This window comes from Pelophylax lessonae (genome assembly GCF_965119305.1).
Source record: "Pelophylax lessonae genome assembly, chromosome: 8".
NCBI lineage: Eukaryota > Metazoa > Chordata > Amphibia > Anura > Ranidae > Pelophylax > Pelophylax lessonae.
The window spans coordinates 220,568,668-220,589,584 of NC_138775.1; the positions used below are offsets into that span (position 1 = coordinate 220,568,668).

Sequence of the window (20,917 nt, forward strand, 5' to 3'; positions counted from 1 at the left end):
GTGGGTCTAACATCTGCAATAAGAATACCTTTGCATACATTTTTAGGACTTGAAGCCCAACTCTAGGCAAAAATGAAATTTATTTAGTACATTGTGCATAAAATTACCTTACTCCTCCTTAGTCTTGATTCCAATCAGTTCTTCCTAAGCCATCACGCAGTGTAATGGACTAAAGTCACAGTTTCTTCTTTGAGCCAAGCTGATTTTCTGCCCTGTGGACCAGGCATTTTCCCCTGCTCATTATCTTTTTGGACACTAGTCCCCTCACCGCGCCTGTGAGTTCTCCTGCCTCCGGAGTCTCTAAGAGAGAACCCAGATGATTGAACTGTCACCTCCACCAACAGTAGGTGATCATATCATGCAGACAGTGATATGAACACCTGAAAAAAGGACAACAGGAAGTAAACAGAAGATAAGAGAAGGATGGACATGTGACTGTGGTTTCAGGTAAGTAAAGAGGACAACTGGATAGTTTTTTTTTCATACCAGTGGTTAGTTAGAGGGAAGTGTGTGTGGGGGGGGGGGGGGTTTACTAATATCCTGGAGTTATGAAGTTGGGCCTTAGGTATATTTTAGGAAACAACATGACTGTGTGTTTTGGACATAAACTTGTCATTACAGAGCACGTTTTGAACCCTCCACTTTCATTAAGAGACCTGGGGCCCCCTTCATACAGTCAGTTCAATCAAGTCTGCCTGTCAGTTTTTCAGATGGACCTGATGGGAAGCTCTATGTAAGTCTGTGGGCTTACCTTCAGTTCCAGAAAGAACTTTTCTGAGGCTGTCTGATGTAAATGGACACAAGTCAGTTTACAACAGGCCACCCATAGATCTAATATGGGTCCAGAAAGCTCAAGTTCGTAAAGCTAAACACTGAATGGACACTGATGTCACAGAAGTGACATCCCTCCCATTCTGCTCTGATTCAGAGGGGGATCTGTTCATGGATCCCTTGCTGAACGTACCCGACAGTACCTGTGTGAAAGGGGCCTTAAGCTAGGTAACATTAGAAGAATTTTATTTGAAATTTTTAATTTAAGGGACGTTTGTTAAATTTTCGCATAGTTACTAGGTTAAAATCAACATTAGTTTTCTACCTTAGTAACAAGAAAATTTAAAGGAGCGGGATAGAAAATATTTCATGAATAAAAGAATTTCTAACGATGAACGAGATTATAATTTGGAAAATGAATCCTAAATCGAACGTTAAAAGTAATCAAAATGTTGAATTACATTTACATGACATTTGTCCAGTCAACAAATGTACAGAGAATTTTCATACTAATTTTTTTACTAGTGTTTGTAGGAACATTTGTACGAAAGTCTACTAGTGTATGGTTAGCTTTAGGGTGCATACAGACACAGGAGGGCTTTTGGCGATGTGTGCATAATCTGACCAAGCTGCATTTCCTCAGTATCCTGTGGAGCAAGTAAACATATAATGCCTTGAAAAAGTATTCGTACACCTTGAAATTTTCCACATTGTGTCATGTTATAACCAAAAACGTAAATGTATTTTATTGGGATTTTATGTGACAGACCAACATAAAGTGGCACATAATTGTGAAGTTGAAGGAAAATGATAAAGGGTTTTCAATATTTTTTTTACAAACAAATATCTCAAAAGTGGGGTGTGCATTTGTATTCATCCCTCCTGAGTCAATACTTTGTAGAGCCATGTTTCACTGCAATTACAGCTTTAAGCCTTTTTGGGTATGTCTGCCCATTCTTCTTTGCAAAATAGCTGAAGCTTTGTCAGATTGGATGGAGAGCGTCTGTGAACAGCAATTTTCAAGTCTTGCCACAGATTCTCAATTGGATTTAGGTCTGGACTTTGACTGGGCCATTCTAACACAGGAATATGCTGTGATCTAAACCATTCCATTGTAGCCCTGGCTGTATGTTTAGGGTCTTTGTCCTGCTGCAGGGTGAACTTCTGCCCCATTCTCAAGTCTTTTGCAGACTCTAACAGGTTTTCTTCTAAGATTGGCCTGTATTTGGATCCATCCATCTTCCCATCAGCTCTGACCAGATTCCCTGTCCCTGCTGAAGAAAAGCATCCCCACGACATGATGCTGCCACCACCATGTTCAATTTTGGTCTGATCTGACCAGAGCACCTTCTTACACATGTTTGCTGTGTCTCCCACTTGGCTTCTTGCAAACTGCAAACGGGACTTCTTATGGCTTTCTTTCAACAATAGCTTTCTTCTTGCCACTCTTTTATAAAGGCCAGATCTGTGAAGTGCACGACTAGTAGTTGTCCTGTGGACAGATTCTCCTTCCTGAACAGTGGATCTCTGCAGTTCCTGCAGAATTACCAAGGGCCTCTTGGCTACTTCTCTGATTAATGCTATCCTTGCCCGGCCTGTTAGTTTAGGTGGACGGCCAAGTCTTGGAAGATTTGCAGTTGTGCCATACTCTTTCCATTTTCGAATCATGGATTGAACAGTGCTTTGTGAGATGTTCAAAGCTTAGCCTATTGTTTTATAACCTAACCCTGCTTTAAACTTCTCCACAATTGTATCCCTGACTGGTCTGGTATGTTCCTTGGCCTTCATGATGCTGTTTGCTCACTAAGGTTCTCTAACAAACCTCTGTGGGCTTCACAGAACAGCTCTATTTATACTGAGATTGAATTACACACATGTGGACTCTATTTACTAACTAGGTGACTTCTGAAGGCAATTGGTTCCACTCGATTTTAGTTAGGGGTATCAGAGTAAAGGGGGGCTGAATACAAATGCATGCCACACTTTTCAGATATGTATTTGTAAAACATTTTGAAAACCCTTTTCCTTCCACTTCACAATTATGGGCCACTTTGTGTTGGTCTATCACAAAAAATCCCAATAAAATACATTTACGTTTTTGATTGTACATGACAAAATGTGGAAAGTTTCAAGCGGTATGAATACTTTTTCAACACACTATAAATGCTTGGATAGGTTGAGTATACTGTATGTATCTAATTTTATGGAGATGGGAGGTGTACCTGAGCTTTTTTTTTATCTTCTGTAAATCTGCATACCTAATTATCCAACCCCTTCCCCAACAATTTACAGTTCAGGCACTGCACCTTTCTCAGTACTTCTCTCAATAGCCATCAGCCCACATGCAAGCAGTGGGCACTTGGGTGGAGCTATACAAATATCAAAATGCCTTGAAGGGTGGATGTCAGCCTGGAGGATTGGGGGTTTGTAGGCAGACTGCATTTGCATGACTGCCCTAGGTAACACCTACATGTAGTCACAAGCCTCCGTGATTGGAAAAACTGAAATCCAATGAATAAAAGCAGTGGGATAGGGGCAGTAAGGCAAGGGAGGAAGCAATACCTACTACAAGAATGGGTCAAGGCATAAACACCAAGAACCCAAAAGTAACTACATTAACAGGGCCCATGTGGCTTGTATTATATACAGTGTAAATGAAAAATTGTTCAAGTTTGCTTTTTTAGGCTTCAAATTCAAAGCACAAAAATGTACAAAATAACAATACCCTTCGCCAAACCTTTATGGTACTTTTACATAATAGTGACACCTTACAGTCAGTATTAAGAACTGAGGCTTATCCATATAATTTGGCAGAGAACTGGTGTAAAAACATAACATGAAAGCTGTGCAGGCGTGAGCATAGAAAAGCCATAAAACATAAAACAGATTAGCAAGCAAGCAATTCAGCTAGGTTTTGCTGACTGAGGGTTGCGTTGTTTATACACAATGATCAGTGTGACGTTCGGACATACTGATGTAATTAAGACAACGTTGTTTTTTTAATTTGGAATATGTTGAAAGCAGGGCTGGCCCAAGACATTGTGCCGCCTGGGTCCAAAATTAAATGCTGCCCCCCCCCCCCCCAAAAAAAAAATCACGCCCACCAAAAGGCCCACACAATGTTTATTTTATATCATGATAATTATAACTAAAATTAAATGTATCAGGAAGTCAGATTTATATGCAACAGCACCTTGTCTACATGTACAAATATGACATACCATTATGTTCAATTCTAAATCACAAACTCCAGTATTATTTTGTTTGAATGTCTGACGTCATTGCCCACACCACAATCATATAAGGAACATTCCCTGGATGAGACCCTCTGCCTCCTTATACTCATCAGTTTGCACTACGGGCGGCAGTATGAGATGGGGAAATGCCGTCCGTAACACGCCGCAAACGGATGACACACAAAACTGCTGGAAAAAAAAAATCTTTTCTCAAAGTGCTGCCTGGGTCCAATGGACCCAGGGTAGGGCCAGACCTGGGTGAAAGGTATTGGAATTTATATTTATTGTACTTTGAATTTGAAGCCTAGTAAAAGCAAACTTGAAAAGTTTTTTTCATTTGAATAATCATCAAGAAAATAATCTCTGTGCCAACAGATTAATACAAATTATTTACTCTCCAGCTGATCTAAAAATCTTCTTTTGTCTCATGTTTTTTGAGATATTTTGATAAGGTCTTCAACAAGTATAAAGCTTCTGCAAAAAATGGGTGTGCTAGATGTGAGCAATGTGTGTTGAACCAAAAGGGAAAACACAATGAACAAAATACCTAATGAATAAATATACACAGATATTATAAATGATGCACAATGTGAACAAAAACGTGCTATGGAAATATGAGCAGTCCAAAACAAGTCCAAAATGAAAAAAAGGCTGAAATCTTCTTGATGGTGAATGAAGGTGAAGAAGAGGATGTGCAAACACCAAATCCCTCTTGGCACACACTTGTAAAGAAAAGAGAGGTAATACCCTTACCAGAGGCGTAACTAGAACCTTCAGGGCCCCGGTGCAAGAAACCATGAAGGGCCCCCTGGACCCCTGGCAGGGGCCCATCCCTTCAAGCCTGGGGCTCTTCCCACTGATCTTTGGACCCTTTACTCTCGTTACGGGGCCCTTTATCATGGTCCCGCAGCAGGACCCTTTCACAAGTCCTGCAAAGACAGCAGAACACAAGTGAACTGGATAGGAGGAGTGGCGGGGGCAGCATACAGAAGAATCAATCTCCTCCATTTTCCTCCTGCAGCTACAGGAGGAAAAAGGAGGACAGTGATTTTTCTACATGCTGCCCCTCCTATCCAGGTGTACAGGGGAGCCACACAGGCCCCCTGGAGCATGGGGCCCGGTTGCAATCGCACCCCCTGCAACCCCTATAGTTACGCCCCTGACCCTTACCAACTCAGTCCTAGAAACCAGACACTTCTAGGCTTCCCAATGCTTTAATCCATGGACAGGCCACACAAGATTCAAATGTAAAGCTGATCACAAATGGTAAACTTCATGCAACTGCTTTGCATTTACCAACAACTATGTAGTGTGGGGCCCTACCCTACTGAATATAAATAAAATTACTTTATGGACATCTCCATTCCCAGTCAATGCCTCATCAGGGTAAATGCGCCGGGGGGAGAAGCCTGCGCCATCACCACCCGTGGTCCGCGCTGCAGAGCGGCCACGTTTAAATTTGCATTCGCCTATTTTTCAACTTAACTGTAAGTGTTTGGTAAGAGTTTTGATATACCACATATCAGGTGGAAGAGTGAAAGGTTGGGACATCATATCTATTACACTGGCTGGTGTCATCTTCTCAAGTGTTTTATTATGTTGAGTTGGTAAGGGTATTACCTCTCTTTTCTTTACACATGGGTGCCAAGAGGGATTTGGTGTTTGCACGTCCTCTTCTTCACCTTCATTCACCATCAAGAAGATTTCAGCCTTTTTTTCATTTTGGACTTGTTTTGGTCTGCTCATATTTCCATAGCACGTTTTTGTTCACATCGTGCACCTTTTATAATATCTGTGTATATTTATTCATTAGGTATTTTGTTCATTGTGTTTTCCCTTTTGGTTCAACACACATTGCTCACATCTAGCGCACCCATTTTTTGCACATCACACGTTTACTTTATCAAGGTTAAAGTTTCGGTTGCTGCTGGAGATACATTTTTTGTTTGCGCACCTCATTCTTTGACAAGTATAAAGCTTATTTATGATTTTCTTTTTTTATTAATAGGATGGTAATTGTATTGTTTTTAATTTTAGTGACCTATTATGTAAGCTAGTGATGGCGAAACATGTAGAGATGAAATGACTGAAGGAATAGGACCATATGAATATGTACCCTTGATGGTGTTGTTTCAGGGAAATTGATTGTTTTAAATGTTTTTAGTTCAGAATTAAAATATAATTTATTTTATACAAATAACTTGTATTAATCTGTTGGCAACTTTAAAATCCCAAAGTTTTTTTCTTCATGATTATTTCACATATAGAGATGTGGTGCCCTTGATCTCCATGTCTACCGGTGTCCTTTCTCTTGTGTTTTTTTTTTCATTTAAACTGTATGCAGTACAAACCATGGGGGTGCTGTTGGAGTGTTTACTTTTCGGTTCTTGGTGCCTATGCCTTGACCTATTTTTGTAGTTGCTATGGGTTTGCTGACCACTGGAACCACACTTTGAATTTAGGTGAGGCGGCATACTGTTTCTAATTGATCCCTGCTTTTCTATCAATTTGGGTTCTAGAAAAGCAGTAGCAGCCTGTACATTTGTACAAGACTAAAGGGCTAGAATACAGCTTTAAAAAATTACCAACGTATAGAGAAAGGTTTACCTTAAAGTAATTTTATTTATATTCAGTAGGGTAGGGCCCCACACTACATAGTTGTTGGTAAATGCAAAGCGGTTGCATGAAGTTTACCATTTGTGATCAGCTTTACGCTTGAATCTTGTGTGGCCTGTCCATGGATTAAAGCATTGGGAAGCCTAGAAGTGTCTGGTTTCTAGGACTGTCATACATGGCTAGATACATATCCTTGAAATTCTTTGCTCATTAGATTATGATATGACATGTATAACAATAAACTGGCCACTCCATTCTCCCATGATGCTCGTGGTTGGCTAAAAATCAAGATCGGCAACAGCTGGAATGCAGAACACAGCCCTTCATTTAAAAAAGTGCAAAGCAATTCACCAAGGCGAAAAGTTACAGTGAATTATGGTAGTGCATGCTGTGTTGTTATGAAATATAGTGCATTGTAATGAACTTTGTATTTGTCAGCCGGTTTGCTGGGCTGCTAGAAAGTTGTAGGTACGATAGGGCTGACATCCATCGGTAGTTACAGCTTCCTCTCCATCTCCAGTAAATACCTGAGTAGTATTCCCTGCAGTCCATTTGTCAAACACGGCCGTGAACTAGGCAATTGATCAAATAAATAAGAACGGCGAAGCGGCATTAATCATACCTCTAGTTCAGCCATCAACTGGTTTATGATGATTTTGGTGTGTGTGGAATATTAAGCAGCTTATAATTCAAACTGGCTGCCTATTATTTGATATCAGACTAATTTCTTCATTATATCTGTTTTATCTGGACTTGTCATGTTTAATGGCACACTAAGGCTACATTGAAATTTAACACAATTTAGCATAAGCCATATTTTGGCTTTGGGAAACCCTTTTTATTGGCTTAAATTTACAAATAGCTGTCCTTTTTCTGCAAAGACCTGATATTTTAAAATAAACCTGTCATAAGGGAAAAATGAATCTTCCATTGCTCACTTTTTGTTCTAAAAAATGCTGGTAGCCTGGCTGGCATGCCAATCAGCTTTACTACAGATTCCCTAAAACAGAAAAAGTATTCTGAGCTGGAGCTCTGACTTTACTCTGATTTTCCTGATCTGCATACTTGTTTCACCAGTGACTCAGAAAGAGCTAAAGCCAGTAGGTCAGTATGGCAGCCAGACAATAAGCATTTTCAGAAGATCAGCAGTGACTCCCCCCCCCCCCCCATATTCCTCTCATGATAAGTTTACTTTAATGCTTGGTGGACACTGATAGGTTAAAGCACCCAATAATGCTCTATATCTCGGACCTCCCAGGATATCTTTCTCTTCATGGCTTCGCTGGTATTTCATGGCTATTCAGGGCTCCAATGCACGCTTGTAGCATTCACTGCAGTGTAGATGATGGTGATAAAGACCAATAGATGTCCTTAGTTCTGTTGAAGCTGCTATTTATCTTTTAGCTAGCCTGGCAAGCAATTAGAAAATAGATTTTCAGTAGCTTTTGAGCACAATAAATATGTATATGATAGTAACTTTTTTAACCATTATATTTTTTCAACAACAGATGACCAAATTTTGTCTGAGCTGGGATCTTCAGGAGGCATTTACAGTGCAGGAGGGGACCTTGTAAATGTGCCATTGACCAATGGAGGCTTCACGATAGATGCTACTGGACAGTCTTACCAAGATCTTCATGATGGTAGTCCATATGACATTCCTCAGTCCCCCTCTTCTATCTCCTCCCTTCCATCACATGGATTGCCATACAGCATGGACAATTCAGGGGGGCTTTTACCCCACGCTCCTTTACGAGCACTACCAGCTGCACCCACATCTGATATTTCCACAGAAAGCAGCATGGGCTATCCAGATTTTCCTACTAGCCCAGGTTCCTGGTTAGATGAGATGGATCATCCTCCATTTTAAAATAAATCAAAAAGAATTGAGGTCAGACTTTATAGACGATCACTGAGTTTGCCAAACTCTGCAGACACCATACTCAGCCTTCAGAAAACTATCAAATAAAACCACAAGCTCCTTCTTAAGAACAATACTATCAAACTGATGCAAACTGCAACCAAATCCATCATGTTGAAAATGGAGTTGTACAAGCAAGTTGGAGGAGCCTTCAGAGACAATAGTTGGAAACGCAAGGTGATGACACTGAAATGGAATGTTTGCACTTTTGTGGGTCAAGATCTCCCTACCTAATCCTGGGAGATTTCAAGAGACATATCTTCCCACTCTTCCTGAGTCTTTAGGGGCCACATTAAACTGTGCTCATGAGTATTTTCACCACCATGCCACATGAATACAGCGGATGGGTATCCTGGACAATACTGCTGGTCTTCCTAAATGGCATAGACCATTAGTTTTGACATGCAGCCGACAATCTTTACCCATTTTAATGCAGCATCTGTTGTGGGCTAGGATCTTATCGTTACAAATAAATGACATATAGGGATATGTTTCAAGATAGCACCTAATTGTTCACTGAACAAACCTGCAACACATTTTCATTTTGGTTTACAGCTGCTATTTGGCGCCTGCTTCCTTTAATAGTCTCAACAGTATAGGGACTTCTAATGCTAGACAGCTGACAGTGACCCTCTCACCCAATCTCAGTTACTTGTTGGAAGGGCAAATATCGGCATAATACATTGTAGGGTCATCCAATCTAAGTTACTTGTTGGAAGATTAGATATCTGCAAAATAAATTGTAGGATCACTCAATCTCAGTTATTTGTTTGAAGGTCAAATATCTGCATAATACATTGTAGGATCACCCAATCTCATTTACTTGTTGGAAGGTCAGATATCTTTATAATACATTGTAGGATCACCCAATCTCAGTTACTTGTTGGAAGGTCAGATATCTGCATAATACATTGTAGGATCACCCAATCTCAGTTACTTGTTGGAAGGTCAGATATCTGCATAATACATTGTAGGATCACCCAATCTCAGTTACTTGTTGGAAGGTCAGATATCTGCATAATGCATTGTAGGATCACCCAATCTCAGTTACTTGATGGAAGGTCAGATATCTTTATAATACATTGTAGGATCACCCAATCTCATTTACTTGTTGGAAGGTCAGATATCTTCATAATACATTGTATGATCACCCAATCTCAGTTACTTGTTGGAAGGTCAGATATCTGCATAATATATTGACAGAACAGTACACTATTTAAATGGGGCAACTCATCTACAGTAAAACTAAACCAATATCTAATCTTTTATCACCAAGCATAAACATTACTTATCCAAAAATGAGCACTGCCAAAGCCAGTTTCTTTTTTGGGGTGCATTCATAGCATATCTGTACATGAATCATAATTTATGGTTCTATGCCTAATATAGTTTTCAACACTTTGACCTCTTAAGACAACACGTCATTTTCTGATGGTTTTTCCATTATGATTGAAAACATCACATTACAACTTTGGAAATTCAGATAGTAAACATAACTTAATCACTCACAGTAGTCACAGACTTAAAATACTGTATAGAGGCTGTCCAAAATTTACTGAAAGTAGACTTCAGAAGTTTTCGCAGCCTCCTCTGCCACCCCAGCACTTTTTCTCCTGGATGAACACTAACACTGTGACTTGTCCTTTTGTTTGTGGATGCAATTGTAGATTTAAGCTTGATGTTTGAAAGAGATGTACCCAGTTCAAGCATTTTTGAGATGGCTAGGCATCAGGTTGTGCATGAAGTCACAAATGGGAGATAAGGGATTTCAACCATATCAAATGCTCCTTTTCACAGATTTTTAAACCTTTTTAATCCAGTAAAAGGAACAAGCTTTTATGATAGTGTGTGTCAACTGAGACGGAGAGATGATTGCAGCGGTGGCTTTTTAGTGTATACATGGGATCACGGGGATCCTCTAGTTTTCAGTTGGACATCTGTCTCTTTACGGCCAGACAAAAGATACCCATGAGATGACACTATCAGCTATTTCCGCTGCTGATAGGATGGTGATGTTTTTTTTCTTCTGGCCTTTTTCCTCCCTATGCACATAAACTTTAAATCTTGCAGAGCCAACTTTATGAGCATATGGATTGCTCTGCATCACTTTGCAGACAACTAGGCCTGGGGGCAACTGGATGTTTCATGAACAGTCAGCATGAGAAGGATCTAATTTATATTCATTAGAGAAGCAACCTTAAAGAATCAGAAACAAATCATTTAATCCTCCTCACATACTTTATGCATTATGAGGAGGTTTCAGGTAGATGCTGGTCAATGAAGAGAAAGTTGAAAACAATGTAGCCACAATACTTAGCAGGGTCCAATACTGTGCCCCTTTGCACTGCAGTTTATGGATATACATTTCTCAGCATCCGTTTCTCCATTTTATCCATACATTTCAGTCTCTTAATAGCACACCCATTCCAAATACAATTTCAAAGTGCACATCCCAATCCTGACCTAGCACAATTTTGTCTGTTCGCACAACTACCCACATAATACAGCTTCTTCTGCACAGTGCTGCCCCCTGTCTGATAACACTTGCATTAAAAATGCTGAAAAAGATTTTTATTTTTGGTTTAAAGAGAGTCCTGGAGATATAAAAAAAATGTTATATTTATAACACTTTGGTTTGTAGATGCATCACAGTAGGAAGGATTCTTTCTCTCTTGAGCAGTGGGTACTGATGTGCTCCACCCACATGCACTAAGGCACATTCAGCAGTTTTCTGCCTTCTCTAATGTGTCTTCTTGATGTCCAGGACATTGACCAGGTTGCACAAAGTGTCAGCTTTCCTTAATGTGTATATACTGTACAGTCCATGCAGTGAAAGTCTTGTGATGTATTTATTGCTATGTGTCTGAGAAAGTACCATATGTGTCTAATCCATGTAAATAAAACACAGTCTTCTTATCAAGCTTTGCCTTTCTTGTCCACATCCCCGATGACACTGGTAGAGGACTACAGTTGCCATATGCATTGATAAACTATATGTATTGAAGAGCTACAAGTATGCAAGACAGCACACTTAGTCCAACATAAATGTTCTGTTATCACCAATTTGTAGAGGGTCTCTTTAAAGTTACTAGTAGACCACCGTTAAGGAGTTTAGCATTATGGCTGCCTATTTTCTTAATACTAGCTCTTATTGTTGGTACATTTTTGTTTACTATATTCAATACAACCACTGGTTTGCCGCTCAAAATAAATAAGAAATGGGGTGTTGGTGTGCTGGATCCCTTGTGAAAGTGGTTATCTCAAAGCTATTTTGTATGAAGCAACTATGGATAGGTACTCAGGTGCCTCTCCAGGTGCATTCCTGAAGGCGTGAGGCGTTTTCCGGTGGTAGGGTAGCCAGCCAGGCAATCTGAAGAACCTGCCTGCCAGAACATCTCCCTTGGGCCTTGGTCGCATGGTTTGGTGAGTGGGCACTTGCCCATCGTACAGATACACTGCATGCAGACAACATTTCCTATCTTGCTTACATCAGTAGAACACTGTGTTGTACTCACCCTCCCCCTACTCTTGAAGGTATTAACCAACTCTAGAAGAGGATGACTAAATTGAGCAACAATACATACGGTACATTACCAAAAGTATTGGGACACCTGCCTTTACACGCACATAAACTTTAATGGCATACCAGTCTTAGTCCTTAGGGTTCAATATTGAGCTGGCCCACCCTTTGCACCTATAACAACTTTAACTCTTCTAGAAAGGCTGTTCACAAGCTTTAGGAGTGTGTCTATCGAAATGTTTGACCATTCTTCAAGAAGCAAATTTGCGAGGTCAGGCACTGATGTGGACGAAAAGGCCTGGCTCGCAGTCTCTGCTCTAATTCATCCCATAGGTGTTCTTTCTGGTTGAGGTCAGGATTCTGTGCAGGTCAGTCAAGTTCTTACACCCCAAACTTGCTCATCCATGTCTTTATGGACCTTGTTTGTGCACTGGTCCAAATCATTTGGTGGAGTGGGGTTTATGGTGTGGGGTTGTTTTTCAGGGATTGGGCTTGGCCTCTTAGTTCCAGTGAAGGGAACTCTTAAGGCATCAGAATACCAAGACATTTTGGACATTTTCATGCTTTCAACTTTGTGGGAACAGTTTGGGGATGGCCCCTTTCCTTTTCCAACATAACTGCACACCAGTGCACAAAGCAAGGTCCATAAAGATATGGATAGGTGAGTTTGGGGTAAAGGAACTTAACTGGCCTGTAAAGAGCCCTGACCTTAACCCAATAGAACACCTTTGAGATGAATTAGAGCGGAGACTGCAAACCAGGCCTTCTTGTCCACACCAATGCCTGATCTCACAAATGCGCTTCTGCAAGAATGGTCAAACATTCCCATAGACACACCCCTAAACCTTGTGGACAGCCTTCCCAGAAGAGTTGAAGCTGTTATAGCTGCAAAGGGTGGGCCAAGTCAATATTGAACCCTACGGACTAAGACTGGGATGTCATTAAAGTTCATATGCGTATAAAGGCAAGTGTCCCAATACTTTTGGTAATATAGTGTATTTAAGACAAATCTTAATGAAAGAGTCATTCCAGGCATTCCAGAATAAAACGAAACCTGGACACTAAAAAAATATGGGGGTATTGCCTAGCTCATCCTGGAAAATTCTACTTGCTTGTCTTTTGCCTCAGTGCCTTTTGAATCACTAATGAAATCCTAGGTAACTTTTAAATCTGCATACTTTTTTCAAGTCAGGGCTTCAAACCTTAATGCCTTTGGATCTGCATATCAGTCATCTACCACTTTTAGAAGGATAACTAAGCAATGATAACTTACTTTTTTCTTGGCACTTTTTCCTTCTTGTCCGCATCAGTGCCTGACCTCACAAATGCGCTTCTGCAAGAATAGTCAAACATTCCCATAGAGGCACTCCTAAACCTTGTGGACAGCCTTCCCAGAAGAGTTGAAGCTGGTATAGCTGCAAAGGGTGGGTCAACTTCATATTGAACCCTACGGACTAAGACGCCATTAAAGTTCATGTGCGTGTAAAGGCAGGCATCCCAATACTTTTGGTAATATAGTGTATGTCAATAAGCGCCATCAAATCTTGGCAGACACTATCGTGGATTATTCACGGGGAGTGGGTGATTGATGTGGGCTGCTTGATAGCTACTGCACCCTCAAAAAAAGTCTGCTCTCAGATGTGCATGCACAGTAGAAAATACACATAATTAAATTTAATATACAGTAAATGTTACATACAGTATATAATTTGTGGTCAGTTTATTTATTTGTCTATTTCTTTTTAAAAGAGAAAAAACTCAATAAGCAGGGCGGAATATACAAAAAAAAAAAACATCAAAAGCACCACCCCCCCCAACAAGGTTCACCACCCTACAGGCAACTTCACCATCCCAGGATAGAAGTCCCCCTCAGGAAATGTGAATAATCAATGCTATAATACATACAATAAAACAAATACATATGCAGCCTCTAGGACAGTGGTGTCCAAACTTTTTTAAAAGGGGGCCAGATTTGATGAAGTGAACATGCGTGAGTGAGGGCCGACCATTTTGCATGACATTTGAACCATTAAAATTAAATATACACACACAAACATATATATATATTTATATATATATATATATATAGGAAATAATAAGCATCAGTACTGATGCATAAAAATCACACTGATGAATAAAATCACACTTACTGAAACAGGCAGTAGGATTGTAGAAGTGACACCTCCTCGGTCAGCTCCATACATACATACACACACACATACCACTTACAGAAACAGGCAGTAGGATTGTAGAAGTGACATCTCCTCGATCAACTCCACAGGATCCTTGGTCGGCTCCTACAGGTGGCTGTGTGCGATGAAGGAGAGAAGGCATTCTGCACTCCCGCGCAGTCGTGGGCGGCGCCGGGCAGATAGAGCCGAGCGGGGGGAAGAGCGGGACAAAAGTCAGCAGTGTCTCAGGGGGCCGTATAAAACTAAAGGATGGGCCGCAACTGGCCCGCGGGCCGGACTTTGGACATGACTGCTGTAGGATATTAATGTAATTAAGCACATAGTCTAGCACCTTCAATCCAATTCTTACCCAAGTATCCATTATTTAGACTACCTTATGTGTCAGAGGCAGGGCTCTCCAGCCAGATCTTCCATACCTTATCAAACTTATTTGAACAGCCTCTGCTCAAATATGTGGCTTTATAGAACTGAGTCACCTTATTCACAAGTCCTTTCCAAAAAGATATAGTGTGTCACTGGCGTTTTCCAATAGAGGATAAGCGCCTTGCGAGCATAGAATAAAAGGAGACTGAGTAAGGTGCGCTGGGCCCTGGTTGGTGATAGTTTCTCCACTAGCCCGAGCAGATGGGTGGACATGGTCATAGGCACCGGCACAGAGGTGATCTCCACTACACAGCGCACAGCAGCAGTCCAGGACTCCTGAGCTGCCGGGCAGTGCCAAAATATATGACTAAAGTTAGCTGGAGCGTATGAGCAGCGCCAACACTTCGTTGAGGTCCCTGGGTAAATTATAGATAGTCTTGCAGGAGTATAGTATATCCTATGCAGCAATTTAAATTGAGTTAACCAATCCCTTGCAGATACTAAATGTGCAAAGGGGAAACTCCATACATCATCCCAATCCTCTCCTCCCAAGTCCAGAACCTCCATCACCCATTGTTCTCTACACCTGGCTCCCGAGGGGGGAGAAACAGAAGAATTCCTTATATAATTCCGACAACGGCCTTTTCATGGCTTGATCCAGTATGACTTTTCCAGAGGCAGGGGGCCTAATTTCCACCCAAGTGAAGTCAAACTAGGAGTTGAATGTTTGTCTCAATTGAAGGTAACGGAAGAGATACGGGTTGGGCAAGCTAAATCTTTGTTTGTGATCAGCAAATTGAGATAATTCGCCACCCCTGGTGATATCACTCAAGGTCTTAAGCCCATATAACAGGATCAGGTTTGGAGAGAAAATGAGAATAACGGGGATTCAACCACAGTGGCAAGGCCGGCGATAGGAAGTCAGATGCAGGCACCGGCAATTCCTGAGCATTATCCCAAACCTTAATAGTAGCTCGCATTGTTCCCATGAAGGAAAATTTGGCCCCAGGACCACGATACACCAAGAGACGAAGGCTCTCATATGAACCCAGCACCGCTGTCTCTATTACCATGGGGGAATCCCCATCATCTCTAAGGAGCCATCTGCATGCAAAAACTCCCGGGCCATGGTCAGTTGATTTATACATGTCAAGCTGCACCAGGGTATGGGCTCACTAGGAAAAAGTTGACTGTATTGGCACAGGAAAGTACAGAAAGGTTTGATTAGACTGTAGGTGCATTTTTGTACATTATATAAACCTAGGGCCTCCCTCACAGTATGGAAAACATACACTGCTCAAAAAAATTTAAGGAACACTTTTTAATCAGAGTATAGCATCAAGTCAATTAAACTTCTGGGATATTGATCTGGTCAGTTAAGTAGCAGAGGGTGTCGTTAATCAGTTTCAGCTGCTTTGGTGTTAATGAAATTAACAACAGGGGCACTAGATGGGCAACAATGAGACGACTTCCAAATAGATTGGTTTTACAGGTGGAGGCCACTGAAATGTTTTCCCTACTCCTCGTTTCTGACAGTTTTTCACTAGTTTTGCAGTGTTTTGGCTAGGGCCAGTGTCCCTACTGGTAGCATGAGGCGATAGCTGAACCCTATAAAAGTTGCACAGGGATTCCAACTCCTCCAGGATGGCACATCAACAGGTGCCATTGCCAGAAGGTTTGCTGTATCTCCCACCACAGTCTCAAAAGCATGGAGGAGATTCCAGGAGACAGGCAGTTACTCTAGGAGAGCTGGACAGGGCCAAAGAAGGTCACTAATCCATCAGCAGGACCAGTATCTGCTCCTTTGTGCAAAGAGGAACAGGAGCATTGCTAGAGCCCTACAAAATGACCTCCAGCAGGCCACGGGTGTTAAAGTCTCTGACAAATCGGAAACAAACTTCATGAGGGTGGCCTGAGAGCCCAACATCCTGTAGTGGGCCCTGTGCTCACTGCCCGTTACCGTGGAGCTTAATTGGCATTTGCTATTTTACACCAGAATTGGCAGGTCTGCCACTGGTGCCCTGTGCTTTTCACATATGAGAACAGGTTCACCCTGAGAACATTTGACAGATGCGAAAGGGTCTTGAGAAGCCGTGGAGAACATTATGCTGCCTGTAACATTGTTCTGCATGACCAGTTTGGTGGTGGGTCAGTGATGGTCTGGGGAGGCAGCTCTATGGAGGGATGCACAGACATCTACAGGCTAAACAATGGCACCCTGACTGCCATTACGTATCAGGATGAAATCCTTGGACCCATTGTCAGACCCTATGCTGGTGCAGTGGGTCCTGGGTTCCTCCTGGTGCATGACAATGCCCGGCCTCATGTGGCGAGAGTATGCAGCCAGTCCCTGGAGGATAAAGGAAATAATACCATGGAATGGCCCCCATGCTTGCCTGACCTAAATCCAATAGAACACCTGTGGGACATTATGTTTTGGTCCATCTGACGCCACCTGGTTGCACCTCAGTCTGTTCAGGAGCACAGTGATGCCCTAGTCCAGATCTGGGAGGAAATACTCAGTACACCATCCATCACCTCAAAAGGAGCATGCCCCACTGTGGTCAGGCATGCATACAAGCACGTGGGGGCCAAACAAACTACTGAGTACCATTTTGAGTTGCTGCAACTAAATTTCACCAAAATGGACTAGCCTGCTGCATAATTTTTTCACTTTGATTTTCGGGGTTGTCTTTGAATTCAACCCTCTGTAGGTTGATAATTTTAATTAAACTATATGACATCCTTTCCTTCCTAACCCATTACCCAGTCCATATCAGTATAGATATCCAGCATGATATTTTTCCCCATTGAGATCTGATATGTTTTCAAAGTGTTCCTTTATTTTCTTTTAAGCAGTGTATATTCAGAATCAATCTTTTAGATTTCATATATAAGCTTTTTGGAGTTATAGATTTTAACATGAGAATGATACAGTGCATTACATCTACCTATACAGGTGCTCTGCTAAATTTAATGCAAAATGTGTCTTTTTGTCCCCTAAACAATGAGCAGCGGGACACTAGGCAGTTTCATGTCAGGAGCCTCATTCTATGGAGAGATTCAACACTTCCCCTCCTCCCTCCCATATCACTGCAGATGCTGGTCCCGGCCTCTCTTTGGGTTTTATTTATATCATCTTTTTTAATCATTTTAACATTTAATGCTCCTCAATTAAAGTGTTTTTAGAGTGGATCCAGCTTAAATTGTGCATTAAGCACTTTGGTTAGCGGTAGTTAAGGGAAAGGAGAGGGATTACAGCTGAGCATGTGCGCGTGTCAGTGTATAGATGTTTGCAGAGAGCTCCGCTGTAAAGCAGATTATGCTGCAGCATTTGCAATGGTGAGGGCAGTTCACAAGCTGCATGCATATGGCTCAAGAGGAAGATTAACCTCTTCATGGCAGGGATGCACAGCACTGACCCACAGCAACAAACAAAGAAGCTTTTTCTGCATGTCTGGGATTTTTGGACTACCCGTGTTTTATGCAACAGAGGAAATTACTCAATGCAAAGTGCCAAAGTCAATTTAAAAGCACTGCACCAAGGTGAATTAAAAGCCATTCTTGAAAGGGCACCACTTGTGGGAAGGTTTGCTGGCAGTGAAGTTGCAGTCTAAGCAATGCTTTAGAAATTGTTTAATATCAGGCTTTTGCATCAAGTGAGCAGATGCTTTATGTTAAAATGCATAAGGAGTCTTTACGAAGAATTGGGAAAATGGTATGTGAAAAAAAAATTATCCCCAACTGGCCTTGCTGCATGAAAATGGCCCCAATTCAGCTCTGGGTTGAACATAGCCTTTTGGGTATAATATATGGTTGAAATGTATAGGTGGATTAAGTGGCAGTTTGCTTTCCAAGGAGTTTAGTAGCCAATTTGTTTCACTAAAGCCACGCACCGATTGTTGGCCGACCGATCGGCCGTCTTTTGTCCAGTGTTGTTGTGTTGGTTGAAATGTGCTCTAGACTGCACACGAATTTTGTCGGCCAACAACAACCAACTGCAGAAGTGATGTCATGTTCTGGTTTGCTTTCCGTGTGTTTTTTCTTCTCTGAGCATGCCCAGTCTTGCTCATCTGACTTTTGTCGGCCGAAAACTGTACTGACTGACGAACAATCGGCCGTTCTGGTGACGGCCAAAAAAATTTTTATAGCATGCACACCAGATTTTGTTCTGCCAAAAAGTCGCAGTCAGTTGTCGGAAGCATCATACTAACAAGCCAACAATCGGCCGATCAGAAGTTGGCCGAAAATTTACGGCCAACAATCGGTGCGTGTGTACGGGGCTTAAGTGTTCACCAATTCCCCACCAGGGCTAGCGAATGTAACAAAATAAATAAACAGTATAAGTTTATTGATTTTGAGATCCACTACCTTTTCACTAAAACATGAATTCAGAGATCCTTAGGATCCAGCTCTATTACCCAATCCGACTGGGTTTAATATTCTGGGCAGCCAGAAAAGGCACAAAATGCATTTCCTTATGTCCTCTGAAGGGTTTTTAATTTTGACCTAAACTACATGTGCATAGGAGCCTGCATGCTTCAGGTAGACAAAATTAAGAACACGCAGGGGTCTTTTAAATGCACATAATTGTGTGTGTCTATGAGGCCTTGTAAATACAGCATTATTGTACACAGTACATTACAGATCACTAATTTGGCATATTGCCTATGATCTATAAGACAACATCACTGGCCAGTATTGAAAATGCCCCCGAGTCCCCAGTAATGTTGGTTTACCAACCAAGCATCACTGTAGTTCACTGAAACTTTGGAGTCTGATGTAACAACGTTTAACTCTCATCCTTTGAAAGGATGTTTCACTGCTTTACGGTTATGAGGGCTGTAAAAGTTTATCTGCTTGTTAAGGATCACATTGCTGGACAACCAAGCATGAGGGCTTGCTCTTCCTAAGATTATGGGCCATAGTATAAACATATCTGCTTGCTGGTAAGACTGGTAAATCTCTACACAATGCCTTGCTCTAACTAGGGGTTACTCAATTGTTAGATATCAGCCAAAACATTATGCAGTTTGACCTGTCTGCAATTTCATAAAAGATAGTCAGCAGGCAGGTGGATGTTCTTGTAACTACCGTTGCAAACATTAACCACTTGACCTCTGGAAGACTTACCCCTCTTCATGACCAGGCCATTTTTTGCGATATGGCACTGTGTTAATTTACCTGACAATTGTGTGGTCATGCAACGCTGTACATAAATAAAGATTATGTCCTTTTTTCCCCACCAATAGAGCTTTCTTTTGGTGGTATTTGATAACCACTGGGTTTTTTTTTTTTTTTTGCACTATAAACAAAAAAAAAACATTTTGAAAAACAATTTCTTTTACTTTCTGCTTTAACCACTCTACAACCGCTCACAGTAATACTACTGCGGCAGAGTGGTTCGTTATCGTCCAGCGACGTAGTATTAACGTCATTGGACACTCCCCCTTCTGGGCGGCGCTTGCGCGCCGCCGGAGGCTCGCTCCCGCTGTTTTCATTCACAGCGGGAGTCGGGCCAGGGGAGGAGCAGCGGCGATCGCCGCTGCTCTTACCCGATCGTCGGGGATCGAGTCTGGAGATGTTTACACACAGCGGGCGGATCTCCATAGTGACAGGGAGTGACAGATCGGACTGTTCAGCATAGCTGGACATCCGATCTGTCCATGACTCACACAGTCACCTCCCCCCCTACACGTCAGTAAGCACCAGGCATACATTAACCCCTCCCTCTCCAATAAAATTAACCCCTTCCCTGCCAGTGTCATTTTTACAGTAACAGTGCATATTTATAGCACTGATTACTGCAGTAATGTCACTAGTACCCCCAAAAGTGTAAAAAATGTCAGTCAAGGGTCCGATCTGTCCGCCGCAATGTCGCAGTCCCGCAAAAAAAAAATCGCAGATCGCCGCCATTACGCGTTAAAAAAAAAAACACCAAAAATGACAGAAATCTTTCCCTTTGTTAGTAAACGCAATAACTTTTGCGCAAACCAATCAAAATACGCTTATTGCGATTTTTTTTACCAAACATATGTAGCATAAAACAAATTGGCCAAAAATTTTTAAAAAAATTGGTTTTTACAATTTTTTTGGGGGGAATTTCATATAAAAAAATGTTAAAAATATTGTTATTTTTTCAAAATAAACGCTTTTTTTGTTTATAGCGCAAAAAGTAAAAATCGCACAGGTGATCAAATACCACCAAAAGAAAGCTCTGTTTGTGGGAAAAAAAGGACGTAAATTTCGTTTGGGTACGGCGTCGCACGACCGCGCAATTGTCAGTTGAAGTCGCACA

The 20,917-nt window shown here is 41.5% G+C and overlaps 1 protein-coding gene across 1 annotated transcript in view; it reads left to right on the forward strand.

The window, feature by feature from the left end:
- Nucleotides 1–9,787, forward strand: part of LHX4 (LIM homeobox 4) — a 110,910-nt gene extending 101,123 nt beyond the window's left edge. Inside the window, exon 6 of the mRNA XM_082265271.1 lies at nt 8,132–9,787. Within this exon, the coding sequence (XP_082121397.1) occupies nt 8,132–8,493 (362 nt within the window). The 3' untranslated portion in view covers nt 8,494–9,787. The remainder of the gene's footprint in view (nt 1–8,131) is intronic.
- The last annotated feature ends 11,130 nt before the right edge of the window (nt 9,788–20,917 follow it).